The sequence below is a fragment of the Vombatus ursinus genome, unplaced genomic scaffold (assembly GCF_900497805.2).
Source record: "Vombatus ursinus unplaced genomic scaffold, bare-nosed wombat genome assembly UNPS02009975.1, whole genome shotgun sequence".
NCBI classification, from domain to species: domain Eukaryota; kingdom Metazoa; phylum Chordata; class Mammalia; order Diprotodontia; family Vombatidae; genus Vombatus; species Vombatus ursinus.
Window position 1 is genome coordinate 3,063,331 of NW_020949753.1, and position 22,405 is coordinate 3,085,735.

Consider the following 22,405-nt stretch of genomic DNA (forward strand, 5'->3'; position numbering starts at 1 on the left):
GAAGGAAGGAAGGAAGGAAGGAAGGAAGGAAGGAAGGAAGGAAGGAAAGAAGGAAGGAAGGAAGGAAGGAAGGAAGGAAGGAAAAGAAGGAAAAGAAAGAAAATTCACTGAACTATTGAATATCTTTTCCCTCAATGATATCAATGCTGGACATATACCCCAAGAAGTTCAAATACAAAGGAGGAAGTCCCATTAATCCAAAATATTTCTAAAAAGCATTTTAATGATAGCAAAAAAAAAACTAGAACAAAGAGGTTGAACAAATTGTGGTGTAAGAATATAATGGAATCTCATTGCACCGTAAGAATGGATGAATTGAGGAATTTCAAGAACTTGAGGAGACGTATAAATTGATAAAGAGAATATAAGCATAAAAAGAGGATGCTAATACAATTGTTGTAATAATGTAAACAAAAGGAGCACTAAAAGTTTAGAAGTTAAATCAATTAATGATGCTAACTAATCTCAGTCTCAAAGAAATAATGAAACACACCTCCCTCTTCTCGGTGAAGGGTCTGGAACTACAAATCTAGAATATGGTCTAGACTGTCAGACATAATCACTTACCTGTTATTTGTACTTCCATGTTTCCCTCTAAAAAAAAATAGGAGTGTTCAGTACAATCAGGGAGGTAAGGGGAAATGACATAAAAATAAAAAGCAAAAACAAATCTTTCAAAAACCAATAAATGCATTTCATTATACTAGCTTCAACCCAGTGGTCTAGTGTATCAAGGTCATGTAGGAGATGAGACTCCAGAATTGAAGGTAGTGCAGATAGAATGTTTGTCTGGAAGTTCCCATTCCCCCATTCTAAACCAAGCCACATCAATAACCCTCTGGGAAGCCAAGAATCAGTATTGACAACTGGATGTTATGTCACAGTGTGTGTGTGCCCACATCTCAGCACTTCAGGCAGCAAGATGAATTTATAAGCTACACCCCCATGCCCCTCCTACCTTTCCCTGGCAAGGTTGCTCCAAGCAGGCATACCATTACCTAACAGATCTTACCATCAGAGAACACATATGTACCCATTCATTCTATAAATTGAGGAGTTCATGTGCATTTACTGTATTTCACTCATGCTGAGTGTTTGATGTCAATTAAAGGTACTTCAGCAAAATTCAAGGTGCGAAGTGGTTTTAACAAATTGACTCTAAACAGACAGAAGATCAGATCCATTTCTGATTAATTAGTGGTTGCAAAACTCAGCAGAATCTTCCAAACTTATCAATTATTACCCGTTTCAATTAGAGGCTTTATTGACTAAATCTCTACTTTGGATTCATGTTATTTCCTGAATTGATGATGTCAGCTGGTTTTTAATACCAAGCACTCCCAGCCATTATCTTAACAATGTTGGCAAAGAATGAAGACTCAATATGTTATTAAAATATTAAAAGTATTTTGTTTTTTAAAAAATATTTTGAAGGGCCCCCCAAAAAAGAAAAAAAACCTTTAAATCTCCAGTTCTTCTAATTACTCATTAGTCAGTAGAACCATAGACAATATACTCTTTTAGCAAAATATTAAACCACACACACCCATTATTTTATGAGAAAATTATCTTTGGCTCTTTTTGCACATATCAGTTTGAGATATCAAGCTGCCTTCCGTCAATAAACTTTACCAGATATGCACAGATTTTCTTTGGAACTTTCATATTTTAAGAAAATTATATTAATTGTTCCTCCTTTTCAAAACTGTGTATTTGACACACCCATTGTTTTCCTTGACATTCTCTTTTCAATAGTATTTAATACATCTTTTGTCATTCGGAATGTGACTTACATGCTCTTGACTTTGTCCGGATCTATGATTTCATTGGTATAGAGAACTCCCAACATGGGGATTCACGGCAATGATGCAGATTAGCAACCCATCCTAGATGGTTGTCTGGGGTTGTTGTTGTTTGTCTTTCATTCTCAAAGAAGACCATAACATCAGGAAGATGATACCATGACATGCAAATGAATTGGATTTAAGTGACAGAGGGCTGAGCAAAGTCACATCTGGGTCCATTGGCAAGATATAGATCAGGATGACTGGAAATGGCCCCAGATGCAATGGGAGACAAGTAAGAGAGGAAGGAAGGTACAGGAAAATACTAGCTAAGAACAAACCAAATGTGCCATGGCTGGTAGTCACTGTAGCGGATGATAAGGTTAAAGATTAGAGATCAACTTTGGGGAAAGATTTTGGAGAGAACAGACCTATGTTTCCAGATCTTGAAGGAGACTCTGACACGAGGTCCTCCACCCCAGAAACCAAGTAGCTTCAGCCAGGCAAGCATGGATTGTCCCTCCAGACCAGTCCATCCTCCCTAAAGGATTAAATCAAGTTTACCCTTAGGATCATTGAGAAGCTGAATGACTTGCTTAGGGTCATAGAGTTAATATATATCAGAGGCAGAATCCGAACTCAGGTTTTCCTGATCCTAAGGCTACCTTTATTCATCTATACTACACTGTCTTTCTGGTACTTTTGCTAAGCATATAGGATCATAAATTAAGAGATGCAAGGAACTCCAGAGGTTATCTAGTTCAACACCTTCATTTTACAATCAACTTTGCAAGCCATTTTATGAAGTGATGGGATGCCAGACGAGAGATCTGCTCCAGTTAATTGTGGTATTCCGTTATACCCTCTGGGTTCTGTATAGGAACATCAAATTAGCTCGAATGGGAGTTTTTTTTTCCAGAAGTTTGAATAAAAGTATGGCTTTATTAGCAGATTCTTAAGGGGAAAAAAAAAACATTTCAGGGAGGGAAGATAAAGGCCTCAGCCTTAGCCTTGGCTAGGTCTCCTCTCCAACACCTATCACTACAAGGGGCACTTCTAGCTTCTTAGGGTCTGGTAGATTCACCTGGGTGTCCTAAAAAGTGTCTTTGGATTAGCTGATGATAGTGTCTGCACAAGGATATGGACAGAGATTCACCATGCTTAAAGGAAACTGTAGTTATCCCACAAAAAGGAGAAAAGGACTTCCAAAAACCAGAAGCCCGTTTGCTCTTGAGCCCAGTTTCCCCTTGACTCTGTATTTTGGGGAAAATGGGCACAAACATCTGGGGCAGACATTTTGTACCAACTGTTCTTATTGTACCCCCTTTCTAAAAAACTACAAAAAGTTGGCTGACTAAATGGTTCTCAACTGATAAATCTTCAGGGGAAGGCACACCAGTGAGGTCTCAAGTCATTGGAATTGGAAAATCACTCCTGACCCATCGAGGGTACCCTTTGAGTCCTGAAGGGGAGAAGTCAATGGACCCAACTAAATGGGGAGAGTGGAAGTTGGAATAAGGAACCTCAGAGCATACACAGACTACATTATGATGCAAATCCCCAAAGGTAGAACCTTTACAAAATTTCATGAGTTTTCATTTGACATTTAGCATGGCTGTTTCTCCATCTATAAAAGGAGATGAGAAGGGTTACCTCTCCCTGCCTAGCAGTCTGATGTGAGAAATAACTAATGAGAACAAAGCAAGATTATTTGGTATTTATTCTAGCCAAGGCAGCGTGGCATAATATAGAGAGCTATCCTCAGAATCAGGAAAACCTAGGATCAAGTCCAGCCTTTGCCATATACCGATTCTGTATCCAAGATCAAGTTGAGTCACTTTTCATGCTTCAGGCAACTCTTGATGATTTTAAGATATGGACCAGGTTCTGACCTGCATTGTTAGAGGGAGTGCCTATATCAAGAATTACCTACACTAGTCATCTACAAACTTTTTTTTCATCATACGACCCTATCAGTTAAAAGAAATGAGCACGAACTTCCATGTTAAAGGGCATTTCCCTAGAAGGAAGTTGAGGGCAGCAAAGGTTGACATGACAACTGCCTTCAATATTTGAAAGATTGTCATGTGAAAGATATGAGCTGATTTGTTCTGTTTGTTCCCAAAAAGGCAAAATAGGAATGGGAGTGGGTATTTCTTTTTTCAATTATGGGTTGGACTGGATGGCTGATGGCTGTCTTCCAACTCTCACATTCTGAGATTCTGTGAAATCAAATGTCTGGTTGTTCCCACCTACCCTCCCCCACACCAAAATTAATCAGAACACCAATTTAATAGCAGGTACTAGACATCAAATAAGATTATATTTGTGTATCCTTTTCTACCTCTTTTTCTTTTGTGAATTTTTTTGTTTTATATATGCTCTCTTTTTGCATTTATCACTACCAACCTATCACCCCTCACATACACTAAGAAGTCTTCCTTTAAGATGCTCACAGTTTCTTATACAATACTTTCTTGTTCTTCAAATATTGAAATGTTTATGTGCATCGATGATTAAGTTCTTAATACAAATAAAATTTACAACCCTAAAAATATTTAAAGATTGTTTCCATTGTTCCATCTATGAAATGCATCATTTGCTTTACTTAAGGAAAAACAGTCTTGCTGAGCACAGGGGAAAAAAAGCATGAATCATTTCTATGCAAATTTTTAATGTTACCTAAGTACTGGATTTGGCATTTTTAAGGTTCTGGGGTTTTCTTTACCTGTTAACGAAATAAAATATCATGATTTCCATAAATCAGTGAGGCCTGGCATCAGCAAGATGCTGCTCTAGACAAAGAAAGATCCATCTGACATGAGTAATCAGTGGCACAAATGACAAAATTGAGAACTTAATAGTCCTCCTACTCAGGAAAAAAGAACATGTCAAGAATTGTCATTAGAGAAAATGATGTATAGCAATCTAGCTGCACTGAGATGTCTACAGTAGGGCTGAGATGTTTGGGCTGGGTGAGTAATGGATTCTGTATGTTTTTCAGTGTTTCAGCAGAAGACCACCAGACCCCAGCATGATGGTGACAAGCTCCAGGCTCCTGTCAAAAAGTCAGGTACTGAAACTCTCCAGTATTGCCAACTGTTTCTTGAAAAGCATCATGGGAATATTTCCTTGGCTTTCTGATGCTGACAAAAGCTGCCTACCTAGGGAACAAAAGCAGCTGCTTCATTGGTTTCATATAGTTTTGCATTGGTTAAGTTGTATTCCAAATATCCTTCTCAGGAAGTGAAACAAAGCAATATGTTTACCCAAGAAAGCCAGAACCGGGTCTGGGAGAACGTGGTTTAGTTCTCTAGCTATTTTTTTTTCATACTAGATTTATGATATCATTAATATAAGTAACTCCCGATGAGGAAATTCCTTCTACCTATGTAGGCCGAAACCTGCTCTGTAACATAGTATGATGGAACATACTGCTCTGCCCATCTGGAGTCACAGCACTTAGGTTCCAATCCCAACTCTGATATTTCCTATCTATTGAACCTTGGACAGGTCACTTGACTCCTTGAACCTCAGTTACATCATATTTAAAATTAGGTGATTGGATTTGATGGCCCCAAGATCCCTTCCAAACCTAAACCTAAAACCCAATGGCTATATAGTCTTATGGGACATTGAAAGATTAAGTGACTTGCCCAGGGCCACACAGCCATATGTCAGATGAAAAACTTGAACCTCTGTCTTTTGACACTAAAGCTGGCTCTCCATCTGCTACATTAAGCCATTATGGAGGACAAATAGAAAGCCAAGTCCTCTGAGACAAGCATGGGACCAATTTTTCATAAATACTTAGAATAGAGATTCTTAACACAAGGTCCTTTTTTATATTTTGATAACTGTATTTTAGTATAATTACTTTCCTTTGTAATACTATGCTCTGCATATATTAAAAGTATTATTCTGAGAAGGGATCCTTCAGGTTCACCAGACCACCAAAGAGCAGTCTTAATTTTAAAAAGAAGCAAAAAAAAATTAAGAATCTCTGCTTTAGAAGATTGGGTGGAGCAGACCTCATCCAGTGTATATACTAATGAAGTGATTCTCCATGTGATCCCTTTGCTCTGGCACCAAACTTGAAGCAGGCACTAGATCTCCTTTCTGTTTTTTCTTACAAAATCCAATCCACACTGGGAAGGGTTGAAGCCATAAGCTTCATTTACCACCAGCTCAAGGACAATATTTTCCTCTGAAGTTCAGTATAAACCCAGTTTCAAGAGAACAAGGGAAGGGGGTAAGAGATGCTCTCCATCTTTTCTTAAGATACATAGAAGGAAGAAATAAGGAAACTATTTCTCATTGTCTACTGACAGGAGGTTTTTTTGTTCGTTTTATTTTGTTTTTTTAAGAAAAGGTATTCAAAGGGTGAAGAGTAATTCACAAGTTAGCCCTAAAAATTCAGCTTTTGAATGGTTCAGGTTTTTAAATCACATGACACCTCCAGCCCAAGCTATTATCTCTAGATAGACAAAGAAGAAAATCAAATGAAACCAGGCATTTACAGCAGCTACCCAAACACACCTGTGACTGGGTCCATTGGTATGACGAAAGACAAGAATGAGTCAACTTCCTTCTTCTAGAACATGGAAAAGTTCAGGAGGACCTGGAAGATCTTGATGCCAGAACCTTCCCTAAATCTTTTTACAAATGAAAGTGACTATCTGCTACCAGACTGGACCTTGAGGGGAACCTCAACAGCCTAATCAACTGCCTCCCTCAATTAGACTCCCCCCCCCACCCAGTGAATGATACCCTGCCTGGATTCATTCTTCAATGAAGAACATATGCCTTTCCCTTCACACTATCTCCAACCCAGTAATTATGAACCCCTGGCTACATAAATACATGTCTCAGAATCTAATTTTAATATGAAAGTTGGAATGGACTCCAGCAGTCATCTAGTCCAATCCATCCCTGAAAAAAGAATCCCCACAATAACATATCTGATGAGTGATTTGCCACTTCTGTTTGAAAAAGTCGCTATCCACAACTGTCTTCTCCTTTACTCCCATCCCCCTCAGCCTTAACCAACCCCACCCCAATATTCCACTCCAGATCTACCCAACAATCCACCCTTGGAATGCCTGCTCTATTAATTAATGAAGGCCTCAGTATTAAATCTTTTCCCTTTCATTCCTTCCATCTTCTGGCTTTCACTGAGACCTGGTTTCTTTCTGATCACATAGTATCTCTGGCCTCTATTTCCAGTTCTGTTTGTATTTTCAGTGATATTACAAAGTTTTAAAGTGATTCTAAATGTGTCCACATTCATCAATTCAACTGTTAATCCAGGACAAGTTTTTAGTTCTTAGAGTAAACTTCCATAAAAAAGAAAGGATTTCAATGCAATATATAATAAAGCTCATCTCAGGCTATCATGTGGCACCTAGATATTCTGCCCATGGGCTATTTCATTATCATAATGATGGGTTCTTTATTTTTTCTGATTTCATAATAGTTGAAGGTAAGATATTTATTTCCTTAGAATCTACTTCTATTCTCCCTCTGGACCTGCAATTTTCAAAGAAAAGAAATGAAAGTCCTCCAGGTAGATGCAGCTGCTATGCAATTAGGATCCCAAAAATTGCTGCAGAGTCTGGATGGAACAGACAAGATTATTATCTCCACTGGGTACCCCCAAAATACCTCACAAGACTATTTTGAGAGTCAGTGAGGGAGTGTATATGTAGTGATTTGAGCTCCTTGAAAGGAAAGCATCCTTAAATATTCACCTTAAAATTATTCAGTTATCATAGTTTCAATTATTTTCTACTATATATAAAAACAGGGACAAAAAAAGTTCAACCCATCATTGGGGTATTCAATAAAGGACAGGGCAGCAAAACTCAAGCTTTACCTAATTTTGCTCATCTCTAAGGGCTTCAAGGATGAATCCGACAATGGTTCATATATCTGTTGATTGTCCAAGGTCCAGCCTATCTCATCACCAGAAGACTGGCCACCAGGTGACACATTTTTTTCTTCAGCTAAAACAATTCATAAGGGCCATGCATTAAGGCAAAAACAAAGAGGTTGTAATCTACACAGATGCAGTAAATATGAAATTAGGGATCCTTAAAGTACTTTAGAGATCATTTAGTCCCACCCTTTCGCGTTATTGATCAGGACAGTGAGACCCAAAGAGGATAAATTGTTTGCCCAAGGTTACAAGGCTCTTAACTAATGAAGGATCTGCTGCTAGGAATGGTGGTGGGAATTCTTAATGGGGAACTTCTATTTCTTCAACTGCAGAAATAAAGTGACAAGACAACAGGAAAGGCATAGTATAGGAAAATGAAATGTAATCAGAATTTAATTAGGACAACCTCTTATCCATCTGATCTGTTCTCCAGTCCACTAGATGAGATTACAGGGTATGACACTTCCTCTGGGAGATAGATAGATGTGGGACTTTGCCAAGAAAAGGGGTCCTTGAAGGGAATCTCCATTTCTTACATGATCAACAAACTGAGGAGGGGGATAGAAGTAGGAGAGAGAGAAAATAGATTTCCATTCATTGTTTTTATTTACTCAAAAATAGAAGGTTTAAAAAATATAATCCACAGATTTCTAGATAGTTAGAATATATGGTGCTGACATACCCAGGCTAACTGTTGCAAGTCAATTCAAGAAATGTATATTTATCGCTAGAAATACAAAGGTGATTCACTTACTCTCTACCCTCAAGGAGCTTTCCACTTAATAGTGAAGATAAATCCTACACATTAATACTAATAGCAATAATAATAGTTAGTATTTCTGTTCTACCTATTACATGCCAGGCACTGTGCTTTATAAATATTATCTCATTTCTTCCTTATAATGAGTGTCAGGCTACAGAGGTTGTCGCTAGATGACAGTGGCTATCTCAGAATGATGCTGAGTACAGACTCCTCTCAAGTATCCCATTACTAGTTATGAAGCCCTTAGTTTCCCCACCTCTGCACTCCTCCCTATCTTTTGGGCATCTCCCTATCCATTAGAACCACCATCAGAGCCCAGTCAGAGAAAACAAACATAAATCATACTTAAGCCAGTCTGATTATGCTTTAGTAGCTAGACCTAGGATTAAGAAGCCTTGTTCAAATCTGACCTCAGACACTTACTAGATGTGTGACCCTGGGCAAGTCACTTGACCCTGTTTTCTTCAGTTTCCTCATCTGTAAAATGAACTAGAGAAGGAAACGACAAACCACTCTAGTATCCCCATTTTATAGTTGAAACTGGGGCAGAGATTAAGTGACTTGCCCAGGGTCACATGTCTAGTAAGCGTCTAAGGCCAGATTTGAACTCAAAACCTCTTAATTCTAGGCCCAGCACTCTATCCAGATTCCACCTAACTATGATACAAGGGGAAGTGAGATAAGTACAAAAGAGAAGAAGGGACTATGAAAAATTTGAGGCAGACAAGATTTTCAGTGAGGGAAGGTTCCAAAGATGGTTATAAGTACATTCTGATAGAGGCAGCTTCATGAAGGAGCTGTCACATGAACTGGGCCTTGAATGACAGAAAGAAAAGAGAATGAATGGAGAATAACAGGAGGAATGGAAGAATGACAGGAAGAGGAGAAAGGGTCAACAGAATGCCCAGCTCTTAAGTGAGAGGTGTCCTGAAGTTTGCCCCAAAAGTGTGTCATGCAGTACATGCAAGGGTACTTCATAAATGATTTTGAATTAAATTATGTTAATAGCCAAAACAATAGGCACCATAATAACTTCTGCAGTAATGCTTTAGGAAACCATAATTGAATAATAATGATAAATGACATGTATGTAGATAGCTCTTTTTAATTTTACATGCCTTATCACATTTGAGGTTCATATTCCCACATTGTGAGATAGGTACTGATGGTATTATTTTAGAGCTCAGAAAAATGAGGCTCAGAAAGTCTAAATAGGTTGCCTATGGTCACACAACTAATAACTATCAAAGATGGGACTCAAACCTATGAAAAATGAAGAATATTGCCCTTACAATAATATTCTGAATGCATAACAGCAGCCTAAAATAGCCTACTGAGTAATTAACGGTCACAAGTTATTGTAGATGATTTGATTTCTTTTTCTATATGTTGCTTTTTGCTCTCTTTTCCTTTCTTGAGGTAAAAAGATGTGATATATTCACATTTTCACTCACTGATGCTAGTCTGCCTAATTGGCAATTTATCAAATTTTTGAACTTTCTAATGGAAAAGCACAAGTCTGGACCATGTCAGTCCCTTCCTCAAAAATCTCTGGTGTCTCCTCATTGCCTCAAGAACCAAATATAAAGTTCTTCACATGCTTCACAAATCTTCCCAGACTTATTATACAGGCCTATATGTTGTCTCTCTTACAGGAGTCTCCCCTTGTCTCCATATTTTTGCTATCCACCATGCCTGGAACACACTCCTCCTCCCTCGCTCCTATTTCTTAGAATTTCTTGCTTCCTTAGAAATACAGCTCAAGTGCTACCTGCCTCCAACATCTGGACCTTTCCTGAGCCCTTCAGTTGCTAACGTCCCCCCAAAATTCCTGTATATTTATTTTGGTTGAGACCTGATATGTCATCAAAATAAGAGACTCCTAGGGAGGAAACACCTACCAATGAAGATAGTACCTTCTCTTCCCTTCTAGCCTTATATAGTTGTTAGGGGCATTGAAAAGTTAAGTAATAGTGATAATAATGATGAATGATGATGATCACTATGACGGTGACGATGACGATGACGATGATGATGATGATGATGATGATGATGATTGCTAACATTTATATAACACTCACTATGTCCCAGGTACTGTGCCATGTGCTTTACAATTATTACCTCATTTAATCCTCACAACCCTGGAAGGTAGGTACTATTATTATCCCCGTTTTATGGATAAGGAAACTGAGGCAAAGAGAGGTTAAGTGTCTTGCCCAGGGTCATGGAGCCAATGTGTGTCAGAGCTGAGGCTTGAACCAAGGTTTTCCTGATTTTGAGACCAGCTCTATAGGACTCACTTTGTATTATCTCTCATTTTGTATTTAGCCATATGAGCACATGTTGTTTCCTCCATAGAGAATAAATTTCTTAAAGGCAAGACCTGGACCTAGCCTGAACCTCATACACTTAATAAGTGCTTACTGATCGACTGGTTTCTTTTTTAAAAAGGAGACATAAACAGTAGGAGCCAAATATGTGTGTCGGGCTATAGAGGTTGTCCCTAGATAACAGTGACTATCTCAGAATGATGCTGAGTACAGCCTCCTCTCAATTATCCCATTACTAGTTATGAAGCCCTCAGTTTCCCCACCTCTGCACTCCTCCCTATCTTTTGGACATCTCCCTATCCATTAGAACCACTATCAGAGCGCAGTCAGAGAAAACAAACATAAATCATACTTAAGGCAATCTGGTCATGTTTTAGTAGCTGGAGCCAGGAGCTTTGAGGTGACTAAAATGAAATACAAGACTAAAGGTTGGGTGTCATGTGTGAATTATTAATGCTGTGTCTGGTTTCCAGAGGGGTTTCTCTGTGAAGGTTCATTTTATGACAGTTTCCATAAGGAAAGAAGATTTCAGCTTCATGGGTGACTTGGTAGAAGAGAACTCACTGTCAGCCAGAGGAGTACCAAGCATGCGGCTCTAGGGTAACAGACGCAGTCCAGGAAAGATGGATCCTTGTACGCTAACCCTGGTATGCCCTGGCAGGAAGACTAACTAAAATTCTAGTGCAATTCAGCTCCTGATTTTTTTCTTTGAATTTGAGCTTGGGGCTTTGTCAAAAGCAAGTGCTGTGTGGAACAGATTCTCAAGTGCTAACTGTGTCTTTGCTGCTGAACCAGTAAGCCCTACGGCTTAGTTGTGTTCCTCCAGTTCCCCGGGGATTGCATGCTCCATCATCCCTGAAGAAAAGGATTTAGAATATAGAATGTGTTGACATCTTGTTAGTTCATGAGGCACAGAACTTCCAAAAAGAAAAGACAAGACAAGAAAGTTCCTGAAATAATTGAAATAACTGATGATTGGACTTGTGTATGCATGGGAAGTAATGTGTAGCTTCAGAAATTAAACGCCCTCAGTGCTGGTTTTCCTAAAAATCATACCCACTTCATATCTAGGTCTCCTTCTATTTAATATCCTGGCAAAGCTCTTTCAAGGCCCAGTCACACATCAAATTAGGTGCCTTATCCCCAGTGGCTGGACCAGTCACTCCTTTGGCCTCATGTCCAACCCTAGTGGTCTCATTCTACCACAAAAGTATGCCCTCACACACCATGGCCAACTCAAGCATTCGCCAGCTCTGCTAACAGTGACAAATATGGGTTCCTGTACAGTGAAAGAGAAAAACAATTCTGGTGAGGAAAAATTTCACTGTGAAATGTGTAGTGAATAAACAACCTGGAATGAGCAAAGAGGGAATCAAATTACCATTAATGTCGAAATACTTGTTAAAATCTACCATCTCCCAAACACCAGTATGATCACCCTTCAAATTGGGTAGTAGTTTCATAGAACTTTCTTGCTTGGAGTTGAAAGAGACATTAGGGGTCCTTAGCACTTACCCAGCTGGGAAGTGGTCATATAGCCCCTAAGCACAGGGTGATCTGGGTTCGAATTTGTCCTCATACAATTACTAGTTCTGTAGCTCTGGTCAAGTCCCTTAGACTCTCAGGTTCCTTATCTCTGCTAATAGCATCTACGTCTATCTGTGCTAATAGCACCTACGTCTCTGGTTCTGGACAAGTGCCCACTGCTTTGCAAGCTTAAAAGTGCTATATAAATGCTACCTACTATTATTATGGGGACAGCTAGGTGGCTCAGTGGATAGAATGGTGGGCCTGGAGTCAGGAAGACCTGAGTTCAAATCTGATCTCATCCACTTACTAGCTGTGTCACTCTGGGCAAGTCACTTAACCCTGTTTGCCTCAGTTTCCTCATCTGGAAAAGGAATGGCAACCAACTCCAGTATCTTTGCCAAGAATATGCTAAACAGGATCACCAAGAGGTGGCTACAACTGAACAACTATTACTATAATCATCATTATTACAAAAAGTCCTCCAGTGACAGGGCATTTCTTTTCTTTTAAAAAATGTTTATTAACACTTTTTGTTTCTACACCATTGCCACTCTCAATATGCACTCATTTTTCCTCATGGAACCCTCTCTTATAACACAGAAAAATAGTTAAAATAGGTAACAGTAGTTATGTCTGATAACACACAAATCAGTCATCAATCAACAAGTATTTCTTAAGCCCCTACTATGTGCTAAGTGCTAGAGATACAAAAAAAACTAGGGGGGAAAAAGAGCTTACTTCAAGAAGCTTACATTCTGTTGGGGTAAATCACATGTGAATATATATATATATTATATATATATAATGAATATATACATATATATGAATATATAGTGAATAATAGAATATGTATGAAATGAATACAAGACAATGTGGGGAAAGGACTGAAAGAAAGGAAGTGTATTTTCATCATCAGTTCTCAACTTATTAATTCTGGGATTGAAACTATGGGAAGAGGTATAATATCAAATAAAATGGGAAAGGTACCATGAGAGCCAGATTGTGAAAGGCGTTAAATATACTACAGGGGAAGTTAAGTGACTCAATGGTTATAACTCTGGACCTGGAGTAGGTAAGACCTGAGTTCAAACATAGGCTCAGATACCTCCTAGCTGTGTGACCATGGGCAATCATTGCTTATATCAGTTTCTTTATCTGGAAAATGGAGATAATAACACGTACCTCCCAGAGCTGTTGTGAGGATAAAATGAGATAATGTTTGAAAAGTGCTTTTCAAACCTTAAAGCACTGTATAAATGGTAGCTATTATTCTTAAAAGCCATTCTGAGGAGTTTTTATTTTATGGTAGAGGCAAAAGGTAGTCATTAAACATTTTAAGGTTTTTACTTTTTTTGTTCAATTAACAAACATTTATTTGCTCTTTCTGTCTCGTCTCTCTTCCTACTGGAAAAAAAAAGAAAAAAAAAAGAGATACATGATAGCTAGCAAGAATGGTGAAATCAAGTAAGAGTTTTTAAACGTGGAGAAGATATGGGTGTATTTTTAGGCCACAGGAAAGGTGCCTCGCATTCCAGTATATCCTCCATAGAGGTGCCAAAAGGATCTTCCTGAGTCACAAATCTCACCATGCCTCCCCTCCCCCAACCCCCACCCCATCAAACACATACACACACTCTCAGGAAACTCCAATGGTTCTTTTTCCTTCAGGATCAACTATAAAATCCTCAACTTAGGTTTGAAAGCCTTTCACAATCTAAGTAATTTGCCTAGAGTTACACATGTTGTAACTGCCAGAGCCAGGATTCAGTCCTAGACCTTCTGACTCTTTATTTCACCATGTGGATATTTATCCTGGAGAAGAAACTTCCCTGTCAACAGCACCACTTTTTAAACAAATTTTCAACCTTAGAGCCATGCTTGGCCCTCAACACCCTCTCTTCCCCTCTTCCCATTGGTTGCTGTGTCTTGTAGATCCTACATAAAATGAGGAGAGATTGAAGATTAGTGAGATAGTAGCTGTGTGTGGGCTTTAGGATTCCTCATCCTCTTGGTAAGATTATGCAAATTTTTAACACTTCTTCAGTTGCCCTACTTAGTTGCACCCTTAATATCTGTCCTTTTAAAATCTGAGCTTATTCCTGAGTATCTTACCGAACTACTTAAATCTTTGTTGACCCCTTACTTGTCCTATCACATTGAAATTCTTCTTGATGACATTCCATTCCTCAGAACCCACAGAATCATTTTTGTCTTTCCTCTGATTTCTTTGAAGTCTGTCGTTCTTAAGTCTTGGGCACATGTCTTATTGTGCACAACATTTTGCTCTTATCTGTTTCAAACATTCAAATAGAATGGTCATTTTACTACATGGTTTCCTTCATCTTCATTTCTCCAGACAGTTCTACGTAATTGGTCATATTGAGATCCAGATTAATACTTTCCTTCAACATTTTTTCTACTTTCTAAAAGATGAAATAAGCAAGTCAAGAATTTATCAGATTTATACAGATGCTTTCTAGGACATAAAATATCAGTGCATTAAATTATTAAATATTATTAATAATAAATTATGAAACATACTTTATAATGACTTTTACAAATAAAATTGGGGGCTCTACAAAAGAATATCCCCAAATGATGTCCTGGTAGATGCTCTTGTGCTCTTCTGATCCCTTAATAACATTGATGATAGAATATATACTGGTCCTAAGTGTGCTTTTCCCAGTCCAAAGTAAAAATGATATAACCATATACTGATGAAGGCCAAGACCACAGCAAGGTATTTAGAAATATCAACCATTTGAGGGTAGTTCAATGCTTCCTTCACTATGAATCTAGAGGGGGGGTGAGACACTTACTAGCAGGTTGAGGATTCTAATCAAAGGAGCTTCAGATTAAAAAGAGTAAAGGAGAGGGAAATTGTCTATGTATATCCACCATACTAGATGCTACAAATCAGGAGTTCTTAACCTGAGGCCCATTGACAGCTGTCATGGGGTCTATAAGATTGGAAAAAAAAAATTACATCTTTATTTTCACTAACCTAACTGAAATTTAGCATTTCCTTCAATCATTTGAAAATGTTATTTGTTATCTAAGAACAGTATGACCCACAGCCTCTGGTATTAATACCACAAGTGTACAAAGCAGAGATCATAAGCAAGGTAAACTAGATATCCAAATGCAAGAAGGCATATTTAACTTCACAGATATCAATGGTACTTGGTAGAATAAGAGGAGTAACCAGAACATTGTTCTAGAAGGATGCTTAATTCAAAAGAAACAGGATAAGTTAAAGGGGGTTGGGTAGCATTTTATATAAAAAGACATATTTTTGTGAAAGAATGTAAGAACTAGAAATTGAAATAGTGTGGAGAACATCTGGGTAAAGATCAACAGAAGCACAAACAGAAGCAATATGGTCATTGGCGTTTGCTATCAACAACCTAGAAAGAAAAAGAAAATAGATGAAAAGTTTAGGAAACAGATCACAAAACCTATCATGGTGACATAGCAGAGTAATTATCGAGGACTCTGATTACACAGACATCTGTTAAAGCTGCTTTTTTTCTCCATCAAAAGCAGAGCAGCCAAACATTTCTTGATTTACCTTAATGATAATTCCGTCATTCAAAAGGTAGAGGAACAATTCATTTTGCACGGGAAATGATGGGAGATGACTGCTTCATCATATTGGAATTTATAAGAGAAAAGATGAGGGAAGCCAGGCATGTTCTGAAATACACCCTAGATTTAAGAGAGCAAAAGAGAGAAGTGATCAGTAAGATCCCATGGACTAAATTATACAAGGGAAATCAACTTAGGAGAGATGGGAAGCTCTAAGGAATGATATTCTCAAGACACAAAAAGAGAAAAAATGAGAAGTTGCCTAAATATAATGATGTGGAAGCATAGGAAATTCAAGAACTAATTTAATTGTTAAAACATGCACCCAACGGAAGCAAGCACAGGTAACTGCTGGGTGGCACAGTGGATAGAGTACTAGAAAGAAGACTCATCTTCCTGTATTCAGATCCAGCCTCAAACACTTACTAGCTGTGTGACCCTGGGAAAGTTGCTTAACCCTGTTTGCCTTAGTTTCCTCATCTGTAAAAGGAGCTGGATAAGGTAATGACAAACTACTCCAGTATCTTTGCCAAGAAAACCCCAAATAAGGTCGCAAAAAGTGGGACATAACTGAACAGGTGACAAAGGATAAATACAAAAGCATACAACAATGTGTAAGGATAATATCAGGAGCATAAGCTCAGAATGGACTAAGGCTGATAAAATTAAAAACAAAAAAAAAGGTTTTTAAAGCAATATTGGAGGAAAGAAGAGAATTAAAGGATGTGAATATTGTTTGGGGTGATTAATGTGATGATAGCCCAAATCAATAGAAGGAACAGTTATCCAGCTTTTATTACGCTTGTTTCCTCTTCCACAGAGAATTATCTTTGGATTGTAAAGGACAAAACAATCAGTAGATAATAAGAAATTCATATACAAGATATCGAGGGAGAGAGAACCAAACTGTCCTTGATAATTTCAAGTTAGCAGCCTACATGAATTACGTTCTAGGGTCCTGAAAAAACTGGCAGATAGTACCTTACACCTCTCCTAGAGGGTATATGGACACAGCAGGTCAAGTTGCCCAGAAAAAGACCACTATCATGAAATTACACTCAAATTCTCTCAGGGTCCTAAGGAAAAACCTGTTGTGAGGGAACATACTTCTACTCATCACTTTAGCTCTGAGCTAAATATCACCGTGTTCCATTTGTACAACCAGCCACTCATGAGAATAATACTTTTACATCTTGAACATAACCATTTATTTAACTATATAGCAAAAGAAATAATAACATCACATGTATCAAAGTAAATGCTTAAATTATAAATACATCACAGTCCTTACATAAACTTGGTCATGCTTTCCTGCCAATGCACTCGGTATTTGTTGAGGATACTTCCTGACAGGGCATGAGCGAAGAAAACCCATGTGTTCAGAGTAACTCCCAACTCTGAAACTGTAACCTCACTGTCTTCTCTCTGCTTCAGTAACTGTCTCACCTGCTGATGTTGTGGAAAAGATGGAGAGATACTGGCTACATTATTAGGTGTTAGGCATATCTGAAACTGGTTATGTCAATTTATCCAAAGAGTAATCATTTTAACATCAACTTAGAAGGAAGGTCCCATGGCTCTTTTCTTATTCCTGTTATTCAACATTTTTATCAAAAACATAGACGGCATGCTTATCAAATCTGTAGATAGCTAGGAGGAATAACTAATACAGTAGATGATGGAATCAAGATTCTCAAAAATCTTGACAACCTACAGCACTGGGCCAACTTTATTATGATAAAATCGAACAAGGAGAGATGTAATACTCTTAGATTTTAAAAAAATGTCAAAAAATGCAAGATAGGGAATTCATGGCCAACCAGAAGTTTATCTGAATCAAGACCTGGAGATTTGGGTGGACTAACACTCTAAGTGCTAACAGTGTAACATGGAAACAAAAAAGCAAATGCAATATTAGGTTACATTAAGGGATGAATATTGAAGGCAGGTGATAGCCTTCCTATACTTTGCCCTGGTCTGACAACATTAATTTAGGTTCTGGGCTTCACATGTTAAGAATAATATGGATAAGTGTCAGAATAGAGCAACCAGGATGGTAAAGGTCTCAAGGTTATGCCATATGAAGTTTGGTTTAAAAAATAACCCTGGGATATTTATTCTAAAAAAGAGAACTCTTAGTTTGGGCCATGAGAGTTGTGTTCAAGTATTTGAAGGGTTGTCACATAAAGGAAGGATTAAACTTTTCCAGTTTACCGAGAAGGTAAAATAAAGAGCGGTGGAGTGGATGTGGGATGTGGCAAAGATGAAGGCTTAGACCTATGTATAGAAAAAACTTTCTTTCAATGAAAGCTATCTAGAAGTAGAATTGGCTGCCTTTGGAGATTTTGGATTACTCTTTACTGGAGATGTCCAAGCAAATAGTCTATGTCCAGCTGCAGAGGATGCTGTTAAAAGGATTCTTACTCAGAGGGAAATTGTACAAGATGACTTCTGAGATCACTCCCAACTCTGAAATCATGTGATTCACCATTATTCACTAGTGATTGGATATTTCTGTAGAAGTGAGAAAAGAGGGTATAAAACTGTAGAACCCTTTGATCCAGCAATACCACTGCTAGATCCATATCCCAAAGATATCATACCCCCCAAAAAAGGAGGAAAGCACCTATGTGTACAAGAATATCTATAGCAGTTCTTTTTGTGGTAGTTAAGAATTGGAGATTGAAGGGATGCCCATCAATTGGGGAATGGTTGAACAAGCTGTGGTATATGATTGTAGTAAAGTATTATTGTGCTGTAAGAAATGACAAGTAGGGTGCTTTCAGAAAAATCTGGAAAGACTTAACTGAACTGATGCAAAGTGAAGTGAGCAAAACTAAGAGAACATTGTGCATAGAAACAGCAATATTGAATAGTGAAAAACTGTGAATGACTTAGTTATTCCCAGCAATACAATGATCCGAGACAATCCCAAAAGACTCATGATAAAACATGCTATTCACCTCCAGAGAAAGAACTGAATACAAACTAAAGCATACTATTTTTCTTCCTTTTGTTATTCTTTCTTTCTTTCTTCTTTCTTATTTTGTTTGAGTGTTCTCTTACAAAATGACTAATATGTAAATGTTTTACATGATTGCATATGTATAACCTATATTGGATTGCTTACCATCTGGGGGGAGAGGAGAATGTTTCTTTGGAATTCAAAACTTAAAAATATATATGTTGAAAATTGTTTCAACATGTAATTGGGGAAAAATAAAATGTTATTTAAAAAAAGAAGTGGAAAAGGAAGGAAACAAGTTTTTATTAAGAGCCTACTATGTGCCAGGCATCATGCTAAGTGCTTTATAAATATAATCTTATTTAGTTCTCACAATAACCCCATGTGTTAGATACTATTATGAATCCCATTTTACAGCTGAGGAAACTGAAACTGAGGCAGACAGAAGTAAAGTGACTTTCCCAGAGTCACACAGCTGCTAAGTGTCTGTGGTCAGATTTGAACTCAGGTCTCCCTAACTCTAGACCCAGTGCTCTATACCTGGCACCATTTAACTGCCTCTAATTGGAAACATTTTGCCTCCTCGGAAGATCCTGCTTCCCTGCCTTTTTTTTCTCATCAACAGGCGTGGGATAGGGAAACTGTATCCAGTATCCTCTAATGTTTCTGCATTTTCTACCACTGTCTGTCTGAGATAGCTAGTCAGATGCTGGTGGCCAGCTTATCAGCCAACAACACAATAGGAAGAGGGAGTGATCATCTCCCTGTATAGTGAGTTCCATATTTTTAATGCCCCATGAATGTTTCAGGGTCTCAATTGTCATAAATCATCGATTTGACCTACTTTGAACTACATCTAATAATCTACTTTGCAACTGCTAATGAATATTTAAGGGGAGAGGGAAATCCAAAACAAAAATGTCCAAATGTTGACTGATGTTTCCAAATTCTCTCCCTTGCACCAATCTAGATAGAATCGGAATGGACAATCAACGGTGTTCTGCCCTGAAGTGCTGCATACCCTCTGGCCAAGAAGAACTCATTCTTTTGCAGGAAAAAGTAAAAACTGGAGAAATTTCTATGGATGAAGCCTTGAAGAAATTCAAACAGTGGCAAACTGAAAAAAGTGGACTGGAAGTTATTCAGCAGGTAACCAGGCCCCATGGCTGTCCCCAGAGATTATCTCTAGTCACTGAGCATCTCATCCCTCAACTGTTAAACACTTAACACAGCCCAAAACTATGATAATGCAGGCGTTGGAACTTCTATCTATTCACAAACCAAATGTCTTAATACTTCTAAGGATAAGCTTTTAAATGAGCACATTCCAGATTGACAAATACCTGGTGCATTTAACTCTGAGATTGTTTGTTTCTACACAAATATTTATTCAGTTCCTAAGGTTGATTTTTAACATGTCTAAATGTTTCAAGAAAATCATTCCCAAGATTAAGTAGAAGGCAGTCAGGCACATCTGAATAGGTCCAACACCTAGAAGAAAGAATAAGTACATCAGGCGATTAAAGAAATGAACTTAAAAAAAAAGAAAGAAAAGAAAAGAATAACTCAAAGTAAAAAAAAGGGGGGGTGGAAGCTAGATGGTGCAGTGGATAAAGCACCCACCCTGGAGTAAGGAGGACCTAAGTTCAAATCTGGCCTCAGACACTTGACGCTTCCTAGCTGTGTGACTCTGGGCAAGTCACTTAACCCCATTGCCTCACAAAAAAAAAAAAACAAAAAAAAAACCTTAAAGAAATGACCTAAAGACTAAACAGACAATAATCCCCAAAACAAATCTAGTTGACTCTACCATCCCCATTCTTTTTTTTTTTTTTTTGCTTTTTGGTGAGGTGATCAGGGTTAAGTGACTTGCCCAGGGTCACACAGCTAGTGTTAAGAGTCTGAGTCTAGGTTTGAACTCAGGTCCTCTTGACTCCAAGGCCAGAGCTTTATTTACTGGACCACCTAGCTGCCCCTACCACCCCCATTCTTAACTCTGTATTCTACTCCAAAGATAACTGTGTTTCTGGTGGGTTTATAAGAGTATTCATTCTTTGTGCTCCATTAACCTAAGTCAGAGTTTCCCAAACTTTCTCATTTCATGGCATGGCAGGCTCAGGGTCTCAGTATTTTTTCACAGCGTCCCTAGGCCAAAAGAATACCTAAGGGTTTCATTTATTAAATAACTAGGTTGAACTCATAGTGCTCTATGAGTTTATACCATAGCACATTTAGGAAGTGCAGACCTAAGAACTGTGTGGGCAGTGAGAAAATTAGAGATAAGTGAGTTTATGTCTGCAAGACTTGGAAAGAGCTGAATTAGAATGATGACTTTGATGGAACTTTTTTGTTTTTCTTTTTCTTTTTTCCAGCAACTTCCTATTTCCTTTTTCTTTTTTCTTTTTCTTTCTTTTTTTTCCCCGTCTTCACGTCCTGGCAGTCCCCACCACCAAGGTAGCTTACGTACCTCTGTTAGCTAATGTCTAGGATTGATCTCCATGGAACATTACTCTGATTCTAAAATTATGCCTCCCTCCTTCTTCCCACAAAAACATTCAATTCTCTCAGTGCTCTTAAGGGGAAACAATTCATTAAATAACCCACACCAAATAAATGACTGATACGAATGTACTATGTTGCCCATCCCAAAGAAAATGTCACTTAAAAGAAAATAGCTTTCGAGGTAATTAGTTAACCAAAGGAACAAATCTCTAATTGTGTTTTAGCCAGTGTGGCATTTGAGAAATGATTCAGAGCAGGGACCAGTCCTTAAATCACCTCACGTAAGCAAATGTCTACTCTGTATTTGCCTAAGGCCAGTCCTAGTTGTGGGTAAAGGTGGTTAGATCTAGCTTTCTCCAGATTTTGAAGATGAATAAGCGTTTTGGTAAGTCCAAGACTTTCTAACAGAACAAGAGAGACTGGGGAATGGTGTTGTGCCGGATAAATTTGAAAGGATAAGAAGTGTTTCATGAGAGGCACAGGAAGTGGCAACAGTGCCTTCTCCCCATCCCCCAAATCAAGGGTTCTGCTTCTAGCCCAGACGTCACAGCCATCATGCAGGAAAACAAGTCCTGTGAAGAAGGGGCCAGTCATCCCCACCAACTGCCAACAAACATTCACACATAAGATGAGCACGTCAGCCTAGCTAAAGCAGCACGGTACTCTGAGGGAGAAGTAGGAGACAGTGCCTCCGGCCCAGTCGAATCATCACCTCCACTATCACCCAGAACCCTGAGCCCAGGAACCTTGGGAATAGGAGTATTCTTCCAACCTAGCCTTCCACAGCCATCAATGAGAGGAAGAAATCTTTGGAAAGAAGGGGCTACTTTCCTCATGACCCCCAGCAACAATTTCTGACCAAGTACCATCAATAAGCGATAAGAATAGGACCCCAAACCACTGGTCCTACTTCAGGCCCAGTCTTCACAGCCATTATCTAGGGAAATGCCTCCTTATGGAGAAGGGGTCAGCCATCCTCACCAACTGAGACCCATAAAGCAGACA

General features: G+C 38.4%; 1 protein-coding gene across 2 annotated transcripts in view; it reads left to right on the forward strand.

Annotated features, from left to right (window-relative positions):
* The window catches only part of BANK1 (B cell scaffold protein with ankyrin repeats 1), a 394,230-nt gene that overhangs the window by 364,804 nt on the left and 7,021 nt on the right, over positions 1–22,405 (forward strand). For both annotated transcript variants that reach the window (XR_003568363.1, XM_027853422.1), the window contains exons 11-12: positions 4,789–4,857; positions 19,869–20,047. Coding sequence is in view for 1 of the 2 variants with exons in the window: in XM_027853422.1 (XP_027709223.1) it covers positions 4,789–4,857; positions 19,869–20,047 (248 nt within the window). In the remaining variant the exon portion in view is untranslated. The remainder of the gene's footprint in view (positions 1–4,788; positions 4,858–19,868; positions 20,048–22,405) is intronic.